Source organism: Tursiops truncatus, chromosome X (genome assembly GCF_011762595.2).
Source record: "Tursiops truncatus isolate mTurTru1 chromosome X, mTurTru1.mat.Y, whole genome shotgun sequence".
In the NCBI taxonomy this organism is placed as follows: Eukaryota; Metazoa; Chordata; class Mammalia; order Artiodactyla; family Delphinidae; genus Tursiops; species Tursiops truncatus.
In genome coordinates, this window is record NC_047055.1 from 87,324,792 (window position 1) to 87,344,915 (window position 20,124).

General features: G+C 42.8%; 2 protein-coding genes and 1 pseudogene across 3 annotated transcripts in view; 2 read left to right on the forward strand and 1 right to left on the reverse strand.

Moving 5' to 3' along the window:
* The first annotated feature begins 844 nt into the window (after positions 1-844).
* LOC109551260 (uncharacterized) lies at positions 845-4,336 on the forward strand (annotated as a pseudogene).
* Positions 4,337-6,322: 1,986 nt separating this feature from the next.
* On the reverse strand, positions 6,323-8,922 carry LOC101327661 (sperm acrosome-associated protein 5-like). Its single transcript, XM_033849307.1, has 4 exons — positions 8,669-8,922; positions 7,853-8,011; positions 6,528-6,605; positions 6,323-6,423 (listed from the first exon to the last, which is right to left on the reverse strand). Exons 1-4 carry the CDS (start codon positions 8,844-8,846, stop codon positions 6,323-6,325), a joined length of 516 nt encoding a protein of 171 aa, XP_033705198.1. The 5' UTR covers positions 8,847-8,922.
* A 4,862-nt stretch (positions 8,923-13,784) lies between these two features.
* The window catches only part of ZNF182 (zinc finger protein 182), a 28,583-nt gene continuing 22,243 nt past the window's right edge, over positions 13,785-20,124 (forward strand). Inside the window, exons 1-2 of one of the 2 annotated variants that reach the window (XM_073799487.1) lie at positions 13,785-14,395; positions 15,287-15,343. In XM_073799487.1, the coding sequence (XP_073655588.1) occupies positions 15,329-15,343 (15 nt within the window). In that variant the 5' untranslated portion in view covers positions 13,785-14,395; positions 15,287-15,328. The remainder of the gene's footprint in view (positions 14,396-15,286; positions 15,344-20,124) is intronic. The other variant, XM_019943455.2, reaches the window with a different exon arrangement.

Sequence of the window (20,124 nt, forward strand, 5' to 3'; positions counted from 1 at the left end):
AAACCATAATTCAGAAGGACTCATGTACCAAAATGTTCATTGCTGCTCTATTTACAATAGCCAGGAGATGGAAACAACCTAAGTGTCCATCATCGGATGAATGGATAAAGAAGATGTGGCACATATATACAATGGAATATTACTCAGCCATAAAAAGAAACGAAATTGAATTATTTGTAGGGAGGTGGATGGACCAAGAGTCTGTCATACAGAGTGAAGTAAGTCAGAAAGAGAAAGACAAATACCATATGCTAACACATATATATGGAATCTAAGAAAAAACAATGTCATGAAGAACCTAGGGGTAAGACAGGAATAAAGACACAGACCTACTAGGGAATGGACTTGAGGATATGGGGAGGGGGAAGGGTAAGCTGTGACAAAGTGAGAGAGTGGCATGGACATATATACACTACCAAACGTAAAATAGATAGCTAGTGGGAAGCAGCCGCATAGCACAGGGAGATCAGCTGGGTGCTTTGTGACCACCTAGAGGGGTGGGAGGGAGGGAGACGCAAGAGGGAAGAGTTATGGGAACATATGTATATGTATAACTGATTCACTTTGTTTTAAAGTAGAAACTAACACACTATTGTAAAGCAATTATACTCCAATAAAGATGTAAAAAAAAAAAAAAAAAGAAACATATAGCCCAACTTCAATGCTTGAAGCTATTTAGGATCCTGCCATGAACAAATAAGTTGAAAAATAATAAGACAATAGGAAAAATTTGAACTCCGGAAAAAAAAAGAAAGACCTCGTGCAGCATACATAAATAAATAAATAAATAAATAATTTAAATAATATATTATTTTAATTTTTATCAAACTGATTGAATAGAAGTATGTAATTACAGGGATTGGTGTCATTCAAAGATGTGTCTGTGGACTTCACCCAGGAGGACTGGAATCATCTGGACCCTACTCAGAGAACCCTGTACAAAGATATGATGCTGGAGAACTATAGCCATTTGGTCTCTGTGTGTGAGTACAGATTCCCTGAGTAATTCATAGTGTACCCAATAGAACAACTTTCCATCTCTGAAGTGTAGTAATACTTTGACCTCAAGTGCCAGGAACTAAAGATTCTTATTTTTATTTATTGATGTATAGTTGATTTACAATGTTGTGTTAGTTTCTGGTGTACAGCAAAGTGATTAAGTTATATATACATATATATATATATTCTTTTTCATCTTCTTTTCCATCGTGTTTTTTTTTTTTTTTCATTTTTTTGGCTGTGCCACGCGGCATATGGGATCTTAGTTCCCTGACCAGGGATTGAACCTGCGTCCCCTGCAGTGGAAGCGTGGAGTCTTAAACATTGGACCACGAGGGAAGTCCCTCCATTATGGTTTATTACAGTATATTGAATATAGTTCTCTGTGCTATACAGTACGTCCTTGTTGTTTATCTATTTTACATATAGTAATTTGTATCTGCTAATCCCAAACTCCTAATTTATCCCTCCCCCACTCCCTTTCCCCTTTGGTAACCATAAGATTCTTTAAAAATTTTTTTTATAGAAGTATAGTTGATTTACAATATTGTATTTGTTTCAGGTGTATAGCAAGGTGATTCAGTTATATATATACATATATTTTTTGAGATTCTTTTCCATTATAGGTTATTATAAGATATTGAATATAGTTCCCTGTGTTATACAGTAAATCCTTGTTGCTTATCTTTTTTATGTATGGTAGTTTGTATCTATTAATCCCATACACCTAATTTATCCCTCCTCCCCCCTCTTTCCCCTTTGAACCATAAGTTTGTTTTCTATGTCTGTGAGTCTATTTCTGAGGAACTAAAGATTCTTAATTGCTCTTAGACTGAACAAGGTGTTTGTATTTTCACCTCTCATGTGAAACTTATGCTTATTAAAATGTACCTTACTAATTACTTTGAGGTCCTGAAGCCCACACAGATGTGCCCAAGTCTTGTATCATTTCCCATTACAGGGTATCCTGTTACTGAAGTAGATATGATTACCTCTTTGGAGAAGAGAGGACTTTGGATCATAGAGAGAGAAATCTTAAGTTCGAGTTGTACAGGTAAATAAGAAATGAATAGGTGGGAGATGATGAGGGTAAGACTCCAGTGTGTCAGTGAGTGCCAGACATCTCTTAAAGCTCAGAAATATCTTCCTAAAGCATATGAACTTTTCTTTTCTAACTCCAAATTGTTAGTTTTGTGAGTTACTGTCTCATGGTAATCTTGGAATGAGATGGAGAGGAACTTGACTATAATTGGCCTTGTCCTTCTGCTTCTTCCCTTGGTCACCTCAGTTATTTTCAGCCTTCCTGAAAGGCTCTTTCCATCCTATTTTGAGTCCCCTCCCTCCAAATCCTAGATCTGATACCATTTCAAAAAATCCTTTTTTCCTACTCAGTGGCTACCTAAACCTATTTTCACTTTCTCTCCTTTTCTTAAACAATCAAAGTCACTTATATTTATTGTTACTCTCCTGTTCCAATATCTATTAGAGCAATTTGAGCTTTTTCCCCCTTAAGCTCAGCATATAGGAGAGACATGTACTTCGAATTTCTTTCTGACTGGTATCTAGTCAAAAGAAAATAAAAGTCAACCCTACAAAGGTCTGCTTCTGACAAAAGGTGTATTCACACGGTATGGTTTATTATTCTTCTTTCTAGAAGTCTGGCAAGTTGACCAGCTGGAGAGGTACCAGAAAAACCAAAACAGACACCTGAGGCAAGCTATATCCATTAATGAGAAAAATTTGACTAAGGATAGAGGTCACGAATATAATGGATTTGTAAACCCACTTGCTCAGAGCACAGGGGTGGTTTCTTCATTACACACTCCTTATATATATGACTCAGAAAAGTTTTCAAGATAATTAGGGTTTACTCGGTCATAATAGAGGCTTTGCAGCTCAGAATGTTATGAATGTAATGGATGTGGAAAATTATTAATTCATGGCAGGCTTGAGAAAAATAATGGAATGAAATCCCATGACCATAATGTGGGTGGGAAAGGTCATAAGCATAACCCATTCTTTGTTCAGCATAATATAACTCAAGCTGGAGAGAAAATCTGTTAATTTCCTGAGTGTAGAAAAACTTTCAGCAAGAATTCACTCCTTATTGCTCATCAGATCACTCATGTAGGAGAAAAACCCTACAGATGTACAGAATACAGAAAAGCCTTCAACAAGAAGGCACGCTTCAGTGTATATCAGAAGTACAATGCACAAAAGAGAGAAACTCTTTGAATGTAATGAATGTGGCAAATCCTTCAGAGAGAAATCAGCACTGCATATACATCAGAGAACGCACACAGGTGATAAACCATATACATGCAACGAATATGGCAAAGCCTTCCAAGAAAAGACAAAGCTCATTATATATCAGAGAACTCACACAGAAGAGAAATCCTGTGAATGTAATGAATGTGTGAGAACCTTCAATCAAAAGGTACATATCAGGGCTTCCCTGGTGGCGCAGTGGTTGAGAGTCCGCCTGCCGATGCAGGGGACACGGGTTCGTGCCCCGGTCTGGGAAGATCCCACATGCCATGGAGCGGCTGGGCCCGTGAGCCATGGCCGCTGAGCCTGCCTGTCCGGAGCCTGTGCTCCGCAACAGGAGAGGCCGCAACAGTGAGAGGCCCGCGTACCACAAAATAAAAAACAACAAAACAAACAAAAAACAGGTACATATCAGAGAACACACACAGGAGAGAAACCCTATGAATGTTAATGAATGTGGCAAATCCTTCAGAGAGAAATCAAAATCGCGTAGACATCAAAGAACTCATACAGGAGAGAAACCTGATGTGTGTTCAGACTGTGGAGGAGCCTTCACCCTTAAGCTGAATCTCAGTGCTCATCAAAGAATTCATACAGTAGAAAAAAACTATGGATGTACTGTATGTGGGAAAGTCTTCTCCCTGAAGTACTATCTTGTGTTACATTGGAGAGCTCATACAGGAGAAAAATTTGAGAAATCCTATGAATGCAATGAATGTGATAAAGTTTTCTTCCAGTAGTCATATCTCATTATTCATTTGAGAGTTCACACAGGGGAGAAACACTATGAGTGTAATGTATGTGAGAAATCTTTCTCCCTGAAATCATATCTCGTTATACATCAAAGAACTCACACACGAGAGAAACCCTATAAATGTGATAAGTGTAGTAGAGCCTTCAGAGAGAAGTCAAAACTCACTCTACATCGAAGAACCCACATAGGCGAGAAACCCTATGGCTTTCCTGAATATAAGAAAAACCTTCCAGAAGTTAAAGTTCATCATGGATTAAAGAACTCAGAGAAAAGAGAAACTTTGCAAAAGAACTGAAAATGGAAAATCCTTCATAAAAAAGTGAAAGGAAAAGAAAAAGGTGAGGTGAAAGGATCATGCCTTAGCTAAGGTGGTCAGGGAAGGTCTTTCTAAAAATAAGGAGCCAGCCATACTGGGAGTAAGAACATTCCAGGCATAAAGAATAGCAAGAGCCAAGATCCTGGTGCAAAATACTTGGCCTCTGTAGTTGTTATCATGGGTGTATAGTGAATGACTATTTTACATCAGAGAGGTTGTTCAAGACTGCAGTCCTTTGAAGCCTTGAATATATGAAAGCCAAACCTCATGGTAAATCTGGGCACAGGTATCAAGAGAAACCCAATTTAATTGATTTCGATAAACATAGTCCCATGGCAATGATATTAAGGGAAATATTCCAGATTTAATATCAAACTCTCATAGAAAAAAACCTAATACAGTCTATTATGAAGAACAGCTGCTTTCACATCTTCCATAATGGGGAATAAGTGCTATCTACCGAAAAAAGAGTTTATCAAATGATATAAAATTAGAGGTTTAAAGATAACCACTAAAGGAATAACAATGATAAATATACTATAAATGTTGTAAATTATTAGAAAGGATGCATAATCAGAAAAATGTAAAGGAAACACTAGGGCATCAAATCCAGTTTTCAGAAGTAGCAACAGTTGATAATGCCAATATTCTTGCCCCAACCTATTCTACGTTCAAGATTTTGGCTTCTTCTTTGTGTGGACCTTCCCCCTGTCTGAGCTAGATCATGCAGTCTTCCCAGAAGTACTATGAGCTACCTGATAGGCTTTTAGGAGATCTGCTTTTTACTTAAATTCACCAGAGTTTATTTATGCTGCTTTTGATAAATAACTATCTCATTCAGAAATTGGTATCCAGAGTGATGATACCTTTAACGGACCCCAGGGAAATGCAAGATTTGGTTATCTAGGCTGGTTGGGACTGAAGGCAGGGGAAATCCACGTGGCATTAAGGAAGGGGGTTCTGGCATTCCTTGGCATGCAGTGGCAGATAACTGCTTTAATGATCATCTGTGCTTATCTGGATGAAGTCAACACTGAAAACAAGGCTTTGGGTAGTTGAATATCCACCCCAACCAAAGAGTACAGAGGACGTGAGGGACTGCTTCCTCACGGGGGTGGCTGCTTCCAATGGGGCTGGTCAGCACAAAGAGAAAGAATGGCAAGTTCAAATTCCGAAATTCTCTGCTCAAGACATAGACCGAAACCTGGGGATTCTGTAAAGATAATTATTACCTTGTGCATCCATTGAATTCCTGGCCTAAATTTCCAGTTTGTCATTTGAAACTTTGGTTACAGATCATGAAAGAAGGAGTTGGGGGCTGAGAGTTAGAATGGTAATAATGTGGGAGGATGTGGGAGAATGTGAATACTTTAAAATCCTAATTCCCACTGAGCTTTCTCTGTAAGCTGAAACCAATTCCATTTTCCCCTGAAGAGACTGTATCTACCTTAATTAAAGACCCTGTAGTTACTTCAACTGAGAGTGATACTTTTTAAGGGAAGCCAATTTTCATACCTCCCCACCTCACCCTTCTATTTCCAGACCTAGAATTGTCTTGTGTACTAAACACTTTATGTGCTTTACAAACATTAATTCATTTAATTCTCTCAACAACCCATGAGATAGTTACTACCACTATCATCCTCATTTTGCAGATGAGGAAACTGAGGCACAAAGAAATTAAGTGCCTTACCCAAGGCAACTTGGGGACAGTAAGTTGTAGAGATTGTTTCTGAACCCAGGAGAACCTATGCTCTTAATCACTACATTATCCTCCACCCCCACCCTGAGTGAGCTTGTGTCCCCTGATTACAGCTTTGAATATATGGAGGGAGTGATTGAATAGGGGTATCTTCAGGCATTGGAAAAATGAAGAGAGTCAGACATCAGGGGTCTCTTGAATTGTTTATAGATATCATCCTTTATTAAATCCACAAAAGAAAGGACAGAAAGGAAAATGAAATCTCTGTCTCTGGGAAGCTGAGTCATGAATTAATTTCTGTTGTGTAAGGTTTTGCATACATATGACACCCCTTGAGCCATTCAGATAAATCATGGCCAGAATAGTGCTGGCTCCAAGAATCCCTGGGAAATGAAGGGAGAGAGGGAGGATGAAGTGGACAGGCTGATGGGGTGGTAGTGCCACTATCCCGGCTGCCCAGAGTCCAAGACATCCCCATGAGACTTCCCAGGTATTCATACTGTTTTGTGAGGACACTATCTGCTTGGCACACATGATGTCATCCAGAATATGGCGGTTGAACAGTTCTAGGAGGAAGAGAGGGATATAGTAATCTGGTGTATTGGGGACAGGGTGACAGTGTATGAAGGGACAAGGGGTTCTGGGTTTCTTGGGGCCTGAATAACTTCAACCACTATATTGCCTGATTTTAGATGACCTTGATTCACTTATTAGCTGGCTATGAATTACATCAACTGCCATGTTGACTGGTTCTGTACAACCTTAACTCATTGACTGATCCTGAGTGATCTTGACTGTCATGTTTGTTGGTTATGAATAACCTCAACCACCATATTGGCTGGTCCTGGACAACCTCAGACTCCATGTTGGCCAGTTCCAGATGACTTCAACTGTCATTTTGTGTGGTTATGAATGATCTCAAATGCAATGGCTGTTGGCTGGCTGGAAAGCCACTTCACTGCAAGGTTGGTCAGTCCTGGGGACTCTTCAAACACTATGTTGTCAGGTCCTGGATAACATCAACACCCATTTTTACTAGTTACAAGTGACCTCAGTCTCTATGTTGGCTAGTCCTGTTCGATGTCAGCTACCATGGTGCCTGGTCCTAGATGACATCAACTGCTATGGTGGCTAGACGAGGATGACCTTAACTGCCATTCTGACTAGTTAATGATCTCAACCACTATGTTGACTAGTCCTGGATAACCTCAGCCTTCAAGCTGGCAAGTCCTGGGTGATCTCTTCTGTCACTGTGGCAGGACTTGGACAACTTCAACCTCCACTTGGGCTGGTCCCAAATAACCACAGTCTCCATTTTGGCCTATCTTGGACAACCTCAAACACCATTTTGGCCAACCCTGAACAACTTCTACTGCTACTCAATTTTGTCCTCAACAATACCACACTCTCGTCTGGAAAATTCTCTCCTTTCTGCACAGAGGTACCTTGTTTCTGTTCCTACAGACAGATATCTGCTTCTTCCTTCAGGGCCTGGACAGCCCCAACCCCAAATCAGGACAGTTTCCCCCTCCATTCCACTTGGAGCTAAGTGTATTGTTTCCTGAGTCCTAGAAAATGGCAGTCTCCATTCTAGGTGAGGTTTGGGAGCTCTGAGTCCTCCTTACCTAGACAACATCTCAGTGCAGTCTGGGTAAGGATACAGGCTGGTGTCTGTAACAGCCCAGGCAAGTCTGCTCCTTTCCCTATCATTTTTCTGCTTGTTACTCAAGGCTATGGCTTAGACAGTCGTGCCCTCTGCGTGTTGGGGAGTGAGGCCAGGCAGGGCTTCAAGGTGTCCTCAATGCTGCCTCACCATGACACTCCATGTGACAGAGGTTCTGGGTAGGTGTAACACCACTGTCACACCACCAGGTGGAGTTCAGCTGGAAAATGCCATATGCACTGCTGCCGTCAGGATTGTGGTCCACGAAGGAGGTGTCAAAGCCACTTTCATAGTGTGCCATGCACAGCACTGGGGCAGGGAGGGGGGAGGTAGCAGATGGGCATGGGTCTTGGGAATAGGGGAGAGGGTAGGATGAGGGAATGGGGCAGGGATGGGTTTGTGTTTGTTTGTTTGCTTTTTTGTTTTTTGGGTTTTTTTGCAGTACGCGGGCCTCTCACTGTTGTGGCCTCTCCCGTTGCAGAGCACAGGCTCCGGACGCGCAGGCTCAGCGGCCATGGCTCACGGGCCCAGCCGCTCCGCGGCATGTGGGATCCTCCCAGACCGGGGCATGAACCCGCATCCCCTGCATCGGTAGGTGGACTCTCAACCACTGCACCACCAGGGAAGCCCCCAGGGATGGTTTTCATCTTAGTTGTTGGGGGTGAATTCTTGGTTTGGGGTTGATGTTGGTGATTCTGGTGAGATACCAGTAATGGTGGTGGTGATGGTATCCATAGTGATAACAGCAGTGATGACATTGATGGTAGTGATGGTGGTGTTAGTAGAGATGAGGGTAAATGGTTGTGAAGGCAATGATGATGAAACTAGAGTTAGTTAAAGTACTCATCATAGTCAGAGGGTGACTGAGAGGATCATTCCCTAGCCTGGGAGGTAACAAATGGCAATGGGGGAGGGCTTGGGTCTGAGTGTGGTGGGCGGCTCGTGGCATGGGGTGACGAGTCTCACAGCCTCCAATGGTGTAGCCCTTGAAGCCATTGAGGCCCACCTCCTCCAGCTTCATTGCCAGGTCGCAGCGTTGGAAGATCTTGGCATCCACAGTGGCAGGCATCAGCATGGCCAGGGTCACCACCATAGTGTCCCAGGCCTGCATTATGACATGCATAAGCCCTCCTAACTGACCCATTGCTTCAGACTCACCCTTCAGTGCTCAGAACTAAGGGTATGCTGGAATTTTGGGCTCTGTGAAGATCTAAGTGACAGATTCTGGAACAGAGAAGCCAGAGGGTTGGGCATCTCACCATCTTCCCCTGTGCTAGCTCTGTTAAAGACAGAAACAAAGAAAAAGAAAGATACTAATGTATACACAGAGGTGGAAGGAGACAAGGACAGGGAGAAACCCAGAGATATCAGAAAGGGATGCAGGGAGAGAGGGGCTTGGGACACAAAAAGGACAGACAGGTCCCAGGTACTAGACCTCACACTCAGCCCACATTCCCCTACATTCCTTAACACTGTCCCACTCTACTCCCATTAATCATGCTCTACCACTTGGTTACCTCCATTTCCACTCATTCTGCCCCTCATCACCTCCATTTCCCCCACTCTGCTGAGTAGTCAGCTCTGGTCACTACACCATGCCTACTACCACCTCGGATTCCTCATGCTTTATAAAATATGACCACTGTGCTCTCCCCTTTGTTCCACATTACCTCTATTCACCTCCTTCACCTCTCTTCACTTAGTGTGCTCGTTCCACCCTCATTTACTGGAATCTGCCCCATGTTACACCCATTTAATCAGACTCTGCCCCACATTACATATTACATATACATGTTCACTCTACTGCTTTTTCACCCCCGTTCTCATTCTACGTTTTATTCCCTCGTCCACTTACACTGCCTCTTATCCACCTATATTCATTCACACTGGGCCTCGTGTTACTGCAATTCCCTAACCCTCTACTTACTCTTACCCAAGCTCTCTCACATCCTATTCCTTCTTCACCTCCATTCACTCCCACTCAGACTCTCATTTCCTACTTCCACCTTCACTGCCTGACACCGCATCAAATGACTCCCATCCGCTCTCACGTGGCCCATCCTTCACCTTTGTTCATTGACTCTGGGCCTCATTCCCTCCCTCATTCACTCTATTTCTGCCCCTTCTTCACTTCTATTCTCTCAAGCGCTTCTCCCATATTACCTGCATTTCCTGAGACTGTATTACTCCCAAACACTAGCCCAAGTTATCCACACATACTCACTCTACACTTGGTCACCTCCATTCTTTCTCAATCTTCACTGCCTCCCATTATCTCATTCATTTAAAGTCACTCCCGATGTAACCCCTGTTTCCACTCATCACTCTTGTTCTGCTCCCGATTCATTTTGAGTTGCTCCCACTCTGCCTCGCGGTACCCTCGTTCAGTCACACTCTGCCTCGGATTTACCACTTTTTGCTCACATTGGGCTCCATTTCCCCCACTTTACTCACCTTGGGCTATGTGACCTTCATCCCCTCTCCCCTTGCCTCACAATACCCAATTACTCACCTTCTTCTGCTCTTTACTTCCATCCCCTCTCACTGTGCCCAACATTACCTCCATTCACGCACATGCTTTTGCTCATTCACCTGGGCTGATTCCCACTGGGATCTCTGCACATTACTGGAACGCTGCCCCGCATACCTACCCCATCTAATCCCAGTCTGCCTCTTATTCACCTCTGGTCGCTCTCCTCCCTCGTAGTATCCCCACTCAAACAAACTCGACTCGATTCACTTATTCACATTCTACCTTGTATTCATTTCTGTTTCCTCTTATTCTGCCCCTTGTGTCCCCCATTCTTCCCTCTGTGCCTCACATGACTTCCATTAACTGCTACTTTCTCCCTAAATTCACCTCTCCTTACTCATATTGTGCTCCATAAACCATCATTCATTTACACTTCAATCCTTAGTACTCATATCAACTTGCACTCTCATGCTTTATCAACCCCATTCACATTCACCACCTTTCATTGCCCCATTCACTCACAGTCCACTCCATCTTTCACTTTTTGCCACTTAGACGGTGCCTCATTTCCCCATCACTTACTCAGTCTCATCCATAAGCTTAAATTGATTCAAAATTGAATGCGTAGGGCTTCCCTGGTGGTGCAGTGGTTGAGAGTCCGCCTGCCGATGCAGGGGACATGGGTTCGTGCCCCGGTCCGGGAAGATCCCACATGCCACGGAGCGGCTGGGCCCGTGAGCCATGGCCGCTGAGCCTGCGCGTCCGGAGCCTGTGCTTCACAACGGGAGAGGCCACAACAGTGAGAGGCCCGCGTACCGCAAAAAAAAAAAAAAAAAAAAAAAAAAAAAAATTGAATGCGTAGTTATTTCCTCACTCTGTCCCACACTACCCACATTCACTCCACTCTACTGCTCATTCACCTCCCTGCCATCCCCCTTTGTCTCTCCTTGCCCCCATTCATTCCCAATTTGTCCTTCATTCACCATTATTCACCGCCCCCTGCCCTCACTGGTCCCACATGTCTCTGTTTAGTGACACATCTGCCAAGACAGAAAAGTCTGATGTATTGTTCAGGATTCAGTTTGGCTGCACATACCAGTACCACCCTAAATACCAATAGCTTCAAGAGGATGGAAGGGGATTCCTCTCTTGGAGGGCTAGAGTGGCAGCTCCAAGCTCACCAGAGAGCTGGCTGCTCGTATGCTGTAGCTCTGCCAAACTCACCTGCTACCTCATGGTCCAAAATGATTGCTCACCATTGGCAACACTTCCACAGTTTTGAGAAAATGTATCTTAAGAGCAGTTTTAATGACTCACCAGCGAGGTGGGGGTGGCCTTTGGGTTGGAGTGTCACATCGTGCAGATTCTGTGGTGGGACCAGCTACCTGTCAGCTTTCCACACCCCTTCACCTAGCTACCTGCTGCTTAGGCCACTGAATGAGTTTGTACCTGTAGGGACTGATGGTAGAGGATGCCCAGGACAGAGAGTGGGCATCCTAGCTCCACAGCAGAAAATCTGGTTTCACATAGCTTGTGGATATGCACTGTGAACCCTGGGACAGTTTCTGCAGGGCTGTATCACTGGCTCAGAATATTTTTGGAGCTGGAAATCACTGTACCCCAACACCCACCAACCCTATAGGATTTCCCCCTCCACACAGGGGTGTGTGTATATATATGTGTGTACAAGGTGGTGGAGAAGTTATGTTTACAGGATGGAAGAGGCCAGACTGACAGGGGCCCTAAAGGTCCAGCCCCTCCTATTTTCCACATCCTAATTCATTAAGAGAGTTGACAAGTTTTGTACCCAGGAGGTACAGATCCTTAAGAGAGCAAGAGACCTGAGTTACTTCCCTGCTTTCTCTCTTTGCTTTGTCTGCTAGGAAGCTCCATCTATATTCCTGCCCCCCCCCAAAAAAAATTCCTTGCCTGGTTTTAATGGTTCTGGAATGAACACCCTCAGATATTTTCTGGAAGTTCTGTGGGATACTGAATAAACAAAAGAAGAGTATTATTGGGTAGAAGTTAAGGATCTGATCTTGGGAACCTGTGTGACTTTGGGCAAGTTACTTAGTCTCTCTGGGACTCAGTTTCCTCACCTAACAAGACGGGTGGGACCACAGGATTGTTCACAGAAAGTGGGGACTATCTGAGGCAGGTCATGTCATGTGCTTCACACAGTGCCTGGCACACAGGAGATACTGAGCTAGGTCTGAGCCTCCATTATCACTTGCTGGGCCTGTTGGCAGGAGCCTCCTTATTGTTCTCCCTGTTTTCGCCCTTGCCCTCTGCAATCTGTCATCCACAAAGCAGCCTGCAGGTCATCTTTTTATTTTTTTCTTCTTATTAAAAAAAGTTTTATACATACACACGTCTAATTTTATTTTAATCATCATCATCAGTTACACAGCACTTGCTGTGTTCCAGGCATTGTTCTAAGCCATTTACAATTATCAGCTCATTTGTCACCACAGTCCTAACGAGGTAGGTGCTGTCATTATCCCCCATTTTATAGATGAGGAAATTCAGCACAGAGGAGTTGAGTCCTGCCATAGATTACACAGCTGGTAGGTGGGAGTTTGCAACCAGGCTGTCTCCATCACGTTTGTTTGTTTGGTTGGTTCTGTTTTCTCTCCTGCAGTATTCCCAATATGTAGAACACTACCTGGCATATGGGAGGTGCTTAAGCAAATTTCTGCGGAGCTCATGTCCTAGTGGTACAAGACAGGCAATAAACAAGAGTCTAATCTACGTGTATTTTTAAAGTTAATATATAATGCTGGATTGCTTCAGACTGGTGTTTTAAAAATCTGATCCCCCTTAATGGCATCCCATTATGTCAGAATGAGACATGAGCTCTGTCCCTGGCAGAGGAGGCCCTACAGCATCTGGCACCCACTCACTTCTCCCTTGCCCACACCTTCTATATGCCCAACACACCGACACTGTTTCTGTTCCTCCAACGTGCCAAACCAGGTCCTACTTCAGGGCCTTTTTAACAGCTGCGCCCTCCACCACAAAGCTCTTTGCTTCAAATATTTGTGCGGCCGGCTCCTTTTGACCAGCGTAACTGTCACCCCCGACAAAAGGAGATCGTCCCTGCCCATCCTGAGACAACAACATTGTCAGTCACTACTTAACACATCCCCTTCATCCCGGTGTGTGTGTGTACTAGGTGGCCATTTATTTATTCTTCAGCTTCTTGTTTGTCTGCACACCGTCCTTCAAACGCTAGGCTGTAAACTCCCAGCCTTAGCCACTGGATGGAGCCAGTGACCTCTCCCTACCTCCTAGCCTTTGTGCATGCTGAGCAATTCCGCCACGCATCCCGACTTCCTATTCAATTACACCTGCAAACCCGATACTGCCCTCCAGGTTCAAGACATGAAATTCCTGCCTGCTAGCATTCTCCTTAATTGGGCCCTTTCCCTCCCTCCATAAGGAAACCGATCTTTGGAGTCTTAGGAATGACGGCCTCCGCAAATCAAAGTAAGCACCTGTTCTACACTGCCGCCCTCGAAGGGAAGAGACGCAGTGGGCGCGGCCATCGTTTCAGAGCAGTGACGTCACCGGAGCGGCCATCTCCCCTCTGCGCCTGCGCTGCAGCCCCGTCGCATTCGCGTCCGGCAGGCGGGAGGGGTCCCCATGTTGACTATTGGTGTACGCGGGCTCAAAGCCCCCACTGAGCGTGCGCACACCGGCCGCTACAGCCCTCTGGGCTGCGGAGCCGGAGTTGGTCCCAAAGCGGAAGTGCTTCTTGGGGCCAGTTTTCGTAACGGTCTCCTCTGCAGCGAGCACAAAATCTGTGTCGAGAGAGAGGTTGAGGGGGCGAGTAGTAGGGGTGATGGGCTGAGTGATGGGGAGTTCTGGGGGACGAATGAAGCGGGTGTTGGGGGGGTCACTGATGTGGGAGGTTGTGGGGTGGACCGAGAGGTCAGCGAATGAGGGTTTGTGGGCTCAATGGTAGACAAAGTTATGGGGCTAGTCGGGGTTGAATGGGGCATATTAAACGTTGACTTTTACACATTTTCCAGCACAGTGACCTGCGCTAAGGGTTCATACGCACCCCTCAAGCTCCTCCTTAGGCGCCCCCGCCTCTCCCTCTGTTCCTCTCCCCTTGCCCGAGCCCCGAGGTAGGGGCCTTGTGTGAATGCTCCAGCTGAAGTGAATCTGCACCCGAAGGCTTCCTTTTGGCTCCTGGGCAAGACGTCCCCAGTGAGGTGAGGAGAAGCAAGAAGAGGCACCAGAGAGAACTCACCTGATTAGGGGCCTCGCGCAGAGCCTGGGGCTTGGGAGGCGTGGGCAGGGTCTGGTGTTGTGGGGTCAGGCGGGGTGGGGGTGGGGATGGGGCTTAAAACGCCTGGGAATAATAGTGTTAAAGTTCAGTGGGGTTTTTTGGCATTTAACACGTAAGTAACACATTTGCATTATAGATTGATTAGAAAATAGAAAAGAAAATAAAAAAGAACTAATTTTAGCCCCCTCTGTTTAAATGTTCATTCTTTAGACACTTTTTAGTGTGTATAAGGGATATGCATTTTTAAACATTTAACGTATGGTTTTAAAATGGGTTCCTTAAGTTTGATAACCTGCCTTTGTTTTCATTTAGAAGTTACTGCGATTCAGCTTAAAGATTTATTCTGTAACATTTAAAAAACTTGTAATTTAGATATATGTACAGAAAATACACAGATAATAAGTGTACAGTACCATACAACATTATTTTCAGTAGCTACATAGAATTTAATCCCTTGTATTTCCTTATTAATCCCATATCATGGGTCATAGAGGATCGTTTAAGTTTGGCATTGTTAAAGTCAATGCTGAGATGAAGGTACTTAAAGAGAAATTATGATACATTATTTCATTAAGGAAAATACCTAGAAATACAATTTCTGAGTCAGTACACAAGTATGTATAGAAGAAAACCTTTTGTGTTAGATGTTCACATGAGGAAAATACTCAAGAATACACAAGTGGTTGTTAAAACCACATGGTCGCCCAGACTTCCACAGAGCAGCTTCATGTGAGGGGATTTCTAGGCCGATAATTCTGGGCACTGGAAGCCTGATGGGGTCTCTCATATGCTCTCCACTTCTCCACTCTTTTAGCTCAGGCTTCACACATCTGTCTTTTCCCAAGAAGAGCAGGAAATGGCCAAAGCCCAGGTAAGGATATTGTGTGTTCCTTCTTTTTTTTTTTACCATGAATGTGATGAGTGATGTAGGAATCTCAGACATAAAAGAAAATTATTTATAAATAAGCATTAGAATCAGGGAAAATGAGACAGCAGCAAGGCCAGGTTAGAATGTAGACAAATGACTTAGGGCAACAGACAGTTACGCAGTACAATATTAGTTGAGTTGCAAATTTCTCTTTGAGCCTCTGGCAGCCAGAGGTAGTCTGGCTCACTTTACTCATCAAGGAGAGAACACATCAAGCCCTCAGGGAAGTAAAGGTTTCCTGCAATTGCCTTTCAAGGCATTTCTTTGCTGAATCTTCGTGTGAATGGTGGAATTGTCGTCAATCACAGCCTAATGATAAATGCAGTCTCTGGTTTCCTGCAGATATTCCTTATAGCATTCTTCAGTGAGCTGGAGACATAATATCTAGATGTAATTTGGGAATGAAATATCTTAGGGAATTTGTTTGTCTTCCAAATGATTTTGCTGAAGTAATTTTCTCAGCTGGACTTTTGATTCTCATTTGGCCAGGGACAAAGTCCTGTAGGCACCCACAGCCCACCATCTTTATTCTTTCACTTAAATTTTTTTTATTTTTAAAATTAGTGTACTGTAAAATTGATTTTGTTGTTCAGGTCGATAAATGTTAACACCTGTGTAGATTGTTATAACTAATCTATGGGATAGAGAATAGTTTCATCCCGCCAAAGAGCTGCCTCATGCAACCCCTTTCAGTCATATCCTCCCCTCCCTGTAACCTCAGGCAACCACAGACCTGTTCTGTGTCACTAGAGTTTTATCTCTTCAGGAATGTCATATAAATGGTATCATACAGTATATAACTTTCCTTTTTTCAAATTAAACTTTCTTTTGCAACAATTGATTGACATGCAGTTGTAAAAATAATACAGAGAGATCTTTACCCAGTTTGCATCAATGGTAGCATCTTGCAAAATTATAGCACAATGTCACAACCAGGATATTCACATTGATATGGTTAAGACACAGTTCCATCACCACAAGGATCCCTTATGTTACCCTTTTATAGCCACATCAATCCCTTTCCCCCCCTCACCCTATGCCTAGACTTCTAGCAATTACTGATCTGTTCTCCATTTCTAGAATTTTGTCATTTCAAGAATGTGATATAAATCAAAGCACATAGTCTGTAACCTTTGAGATTGGATTTATTTTCACTCAGTATGATTCCCTGGAGATTCAGCCAAGTTGTGTGTGTCCATAGTTCTTTGCTTTTTAGTGCTGAGTGGCATTCCATGATGTAGATGTACCACAGCTTATTTATCCATTTTCCTTTTGAAAGACATTTGAATTGTTTTCAGTTTTTGGCAGTTGTGAGTAGAGCTACTTTAAACATTCATATACAGGTTTTTGTGTGAACATATGTTTTCATTTCTCTAGAGTAAATATTGGATTGCTGGGTCATGTGGTAAGTATATGGCTTAACTTTTTAGGAATCTGCCAAATTGTTTTCTAGGATGGTTGAATTATTTTTCATTTCCACCAGTAATGTTTAAGAATTCCAATTGCTTCACATTTTTGCCAGCACTTGGTATTGTCAGTACCGTTGACACTTGAATAACGCTGGGGTTAGGGGCACTGACTCCCCCAGTAGTTGAAAATCCACCTACAGTCGGCCCTCTGTATGTGTGTTTCCAACTAACTTGCAGATCGTGTAGTACTGTAGTATGCATTTACTGAAAAAAATCCACATATAAGTGGACCCATGCAGCTCAAACCCATGTTGTTCAAGGGTCAACTGCGTTTTTAATTTTACTCATTCTAGTGTGTAGTGTTATCTCATAATGGCTTTAATTTGCATTGCCCTAATGGCCAATGATGTTGAATATCTTTATAAATACTTATTTACTTTTTACATATCCTCTTTGGCAAAGTGTCCAATCAGGTCTTCTGCCCATTTTTAAATTGGATTGTTTGTTTTATCACTATTGAGGTTTTTAAAAATTAATTAATTAATTTATTTTTGGTTGGGTCTTCGTTGCTGTGGGCGGGCTTTCTCTAGTTGTGGCGAGCGGGGGCTACTCTTCGTTGCGGTGCGCGGGCCGCTCACTGTTGTGGTCTCTCCCGTTGCGGAGCACAGGCTCTGGATGCGCAGGCTCAGCGGCCGTGGCTCACGGGCCCAGCCGCTCCGTGGCATGTGGGATCTTCCCGGACCGGGGCAGGAACCCGTGTCCCCTGCATCAGCAGGTGGACTCTCAACCACTGCACACCAGGGAAGCCCTATTTTTAATTTTTTCAAGAACCTCTATACTGTTTTCCCTAATGGCTGCACCAATTTACATTATCACTAACAGTGCACAAGGATTCCCTTTTCTCCACATCCTTGCTGACACTTGCTATTGCTTGTCTCTTTGATAATGGCCATTCTGACAGGTGTGAGATGATAACTCATTGTAGTTTTGATTTGCATTTCTCTGATGATTAATGATGTTGAGCATTCTTTCATGTGTTTGCTGGCAATCTGTATATCTTCTTTGGAGAAATGTCTATTTAGGTCTTCTGCCCAATTTTGGATTCTGTTGTTTGTTTTTTTGATATTGAGCTGCATGAGCTGCTTGTAAATTTTGGAGATTAATCCTTTGTCAGTTGCTTCATTTGCAAATATTTTCTCCCATTCTGAGGGTTGTCTTTTGGTCTTGTTTATGGTTTCCTTTGCTGTGCAAAAGCTTTGAAGTTTCATTAGGTCCCATTTGTTTATTTTTGTTTTATTTCCATTTCTCTAAGAGGTGGGTCAAAAAGGATCTTGCTGTGATTTATGTCATAAGTGTTCTGCCTTTGTTTTCTTCTAAGACTTTGATAGTTTCTGGCCTTACATTTAGGTCTTTAATCCATTTTGAGCTTATTTTTGTGTACACTGTTAGGGAGTGTTCTAACCTCATACTTTTACAGGTACCTGTCCAGTTTTCCCAGCACCACTTATTGAAGAGGCTGTCTTTTCTCCACTGTATATTCTTGCCTCCTTTATCAAAGATAAGGTGACCATATGTGCGTGGGTTTATCTCTGGGCTTTCTATCCTGTTCCGTTGATCTATATTTCTGTTTTTGTGCGAGGACCATACTGTCTTGATTACTGTAGCTTTCTAGTATAGTCTGAAGTCAGGGAGCCTGATTCCTCCAGCTCCATTTATCGTTCTCAAGATTGCTTTGGCTATTCGGGGTCTTTTGTGTTTCCATACAAATTGTGAAATTTTTCGTTCTAGTTCTGTGAAAAATGCCAGTGGTAGTTTGATAGGGATTGCATTGAATCTGTAGATTGCTTTGGGTAGTAGAGTCATTTTCATAATGTTGATTCTTCCAATCCAAGAACATGGTGTATCTCTCCATCTATTTGTATCATCTTTAATTTCTTTCGTCAGTGTCTTATAATTTTCTGCATACAGGTCTTTTGTCTCCTTAGGTAGGTTTATTCCTAGATATTTTATTCTTTTTCTTGCAATGGTAAATGGGAGTGTTTTCTTAATTTCAGTTTCAGATTTTTCATCATTAGTGTATAGGAATGCCAGGGATTTCTGTGCATTAATTTTGTATCCTGCTACTTTACCAGATTCATTAATTAGCTCTAGTAGTTTTCTGGTAGCATCTTTAGGATTCTCTATATATAGTATCATGTCATCTGCAAACAGTGACAGCTTTACTTCTTCTTTTCTGATTTGGATTCCTTTTATTTCTTTTTCTTCTCTGATTGCTGTGGCTAAAACTTCCAAAACTATGTCGAGTAAGAGTGGTGAGAGTGGGCAACCTTGTCTTGTTCCTGATCTTTGTGGAAATGCTTTCAGTTTTCCACCATTGAGGATGATGTTGGCTGTGAGTTTGTCATATATGGCCTTTATTATGTTGAGGAAAGTTCCCTCTATGCCTACTTTCTGCAGTGTTTTTATCATAAATGGGTGTTGAATTTTGTCGAAAGCTTTGTATGCATCTGTTGAGATGATCATATGGTTTTTCTCCTTCAATTTGTTAATATGGTGTATCACATTGATTGATTTGCATATATTGAAGAATCCTGGCATTCCTGGAATAAACCCCACTTGATCATGGTGTATGATCCTCTTAATGTGCTGTTGGATTCTGTTTGCTAGTATTTTGTTGAGGATATTTGCATCTATGTTCATCAGTGTTATTGGCCTGTAGTTTTCTTTCTTTGCGACATCTTCGTCTGGTTTTGGTATCAGGGTGATGGTGGCCTCGTAGAATGAGTTTGGGAGTGTTCCTCCCTCTGCTATATTTTGGAAGAGCTTGAGAAGGATAGGTGTTAGCTTTTCTCTAAATGTTTGATAGAATTCGCCCGTGAAGCCATCTGGTCCTGGGCTTTTGTTTGTTGGAAGATTTTTAATCACAGTTTCAATTTCAGTGCTTGTGACTGGTCTCTTCATATTTTCTATTTCTTCCTGATTCAGTCTTGGCAGGTTGTGCATTTCTAAGAATTTGGCCATTTCGTCCGGGTTGTCCATTTTATTGGCATAGAGTTGCTTGTAGTAATCTCTCATGATGTTTTGTATTTCTGCAGTGTCAGTTGTTACTTTTTCTTTTTCATTTCTACTTCTATTGATTTGAGTCTTCTCCCTTTTTTTCTTGATGAGTCTGGCTAACGGTTTATCAATTTTGTTTCTCTTCTCAAAGAACCAGCTTTTAGTTTTATTGATCTTTGCTATCGTTTCCTTCATTTCTTTTTCATTTATTTCTGATCTGACCTTTATGATTTCTTTCCTTCTGCTAACTTTGGGGTT

Bases quoted from the DNA above. Each gene is read 5' to 3' on its own strand.
- LOC101327661 (XM_033849307.1), bottom strand. From the start codon at position 8,846: ATGGGTCAGTTAGGAGGGCTTATGCATGTCATAATGCAGGCCTGGGAC. The intron at 8,012-8,668 runs GTGAGACTCGTC...TCCCTGCCCCAG, and splicing joins GGGCTACACCATTGGAGGCT to TGCTGTGCATGGCACACTAT. The intron at 6,424-6,527 runs GGGAAGTCTCAT...CTTCATTTCCCA, and splicing joins ACAAAACAGTATGAATACCT to GGGATTCTTGGAGCCAGCAC.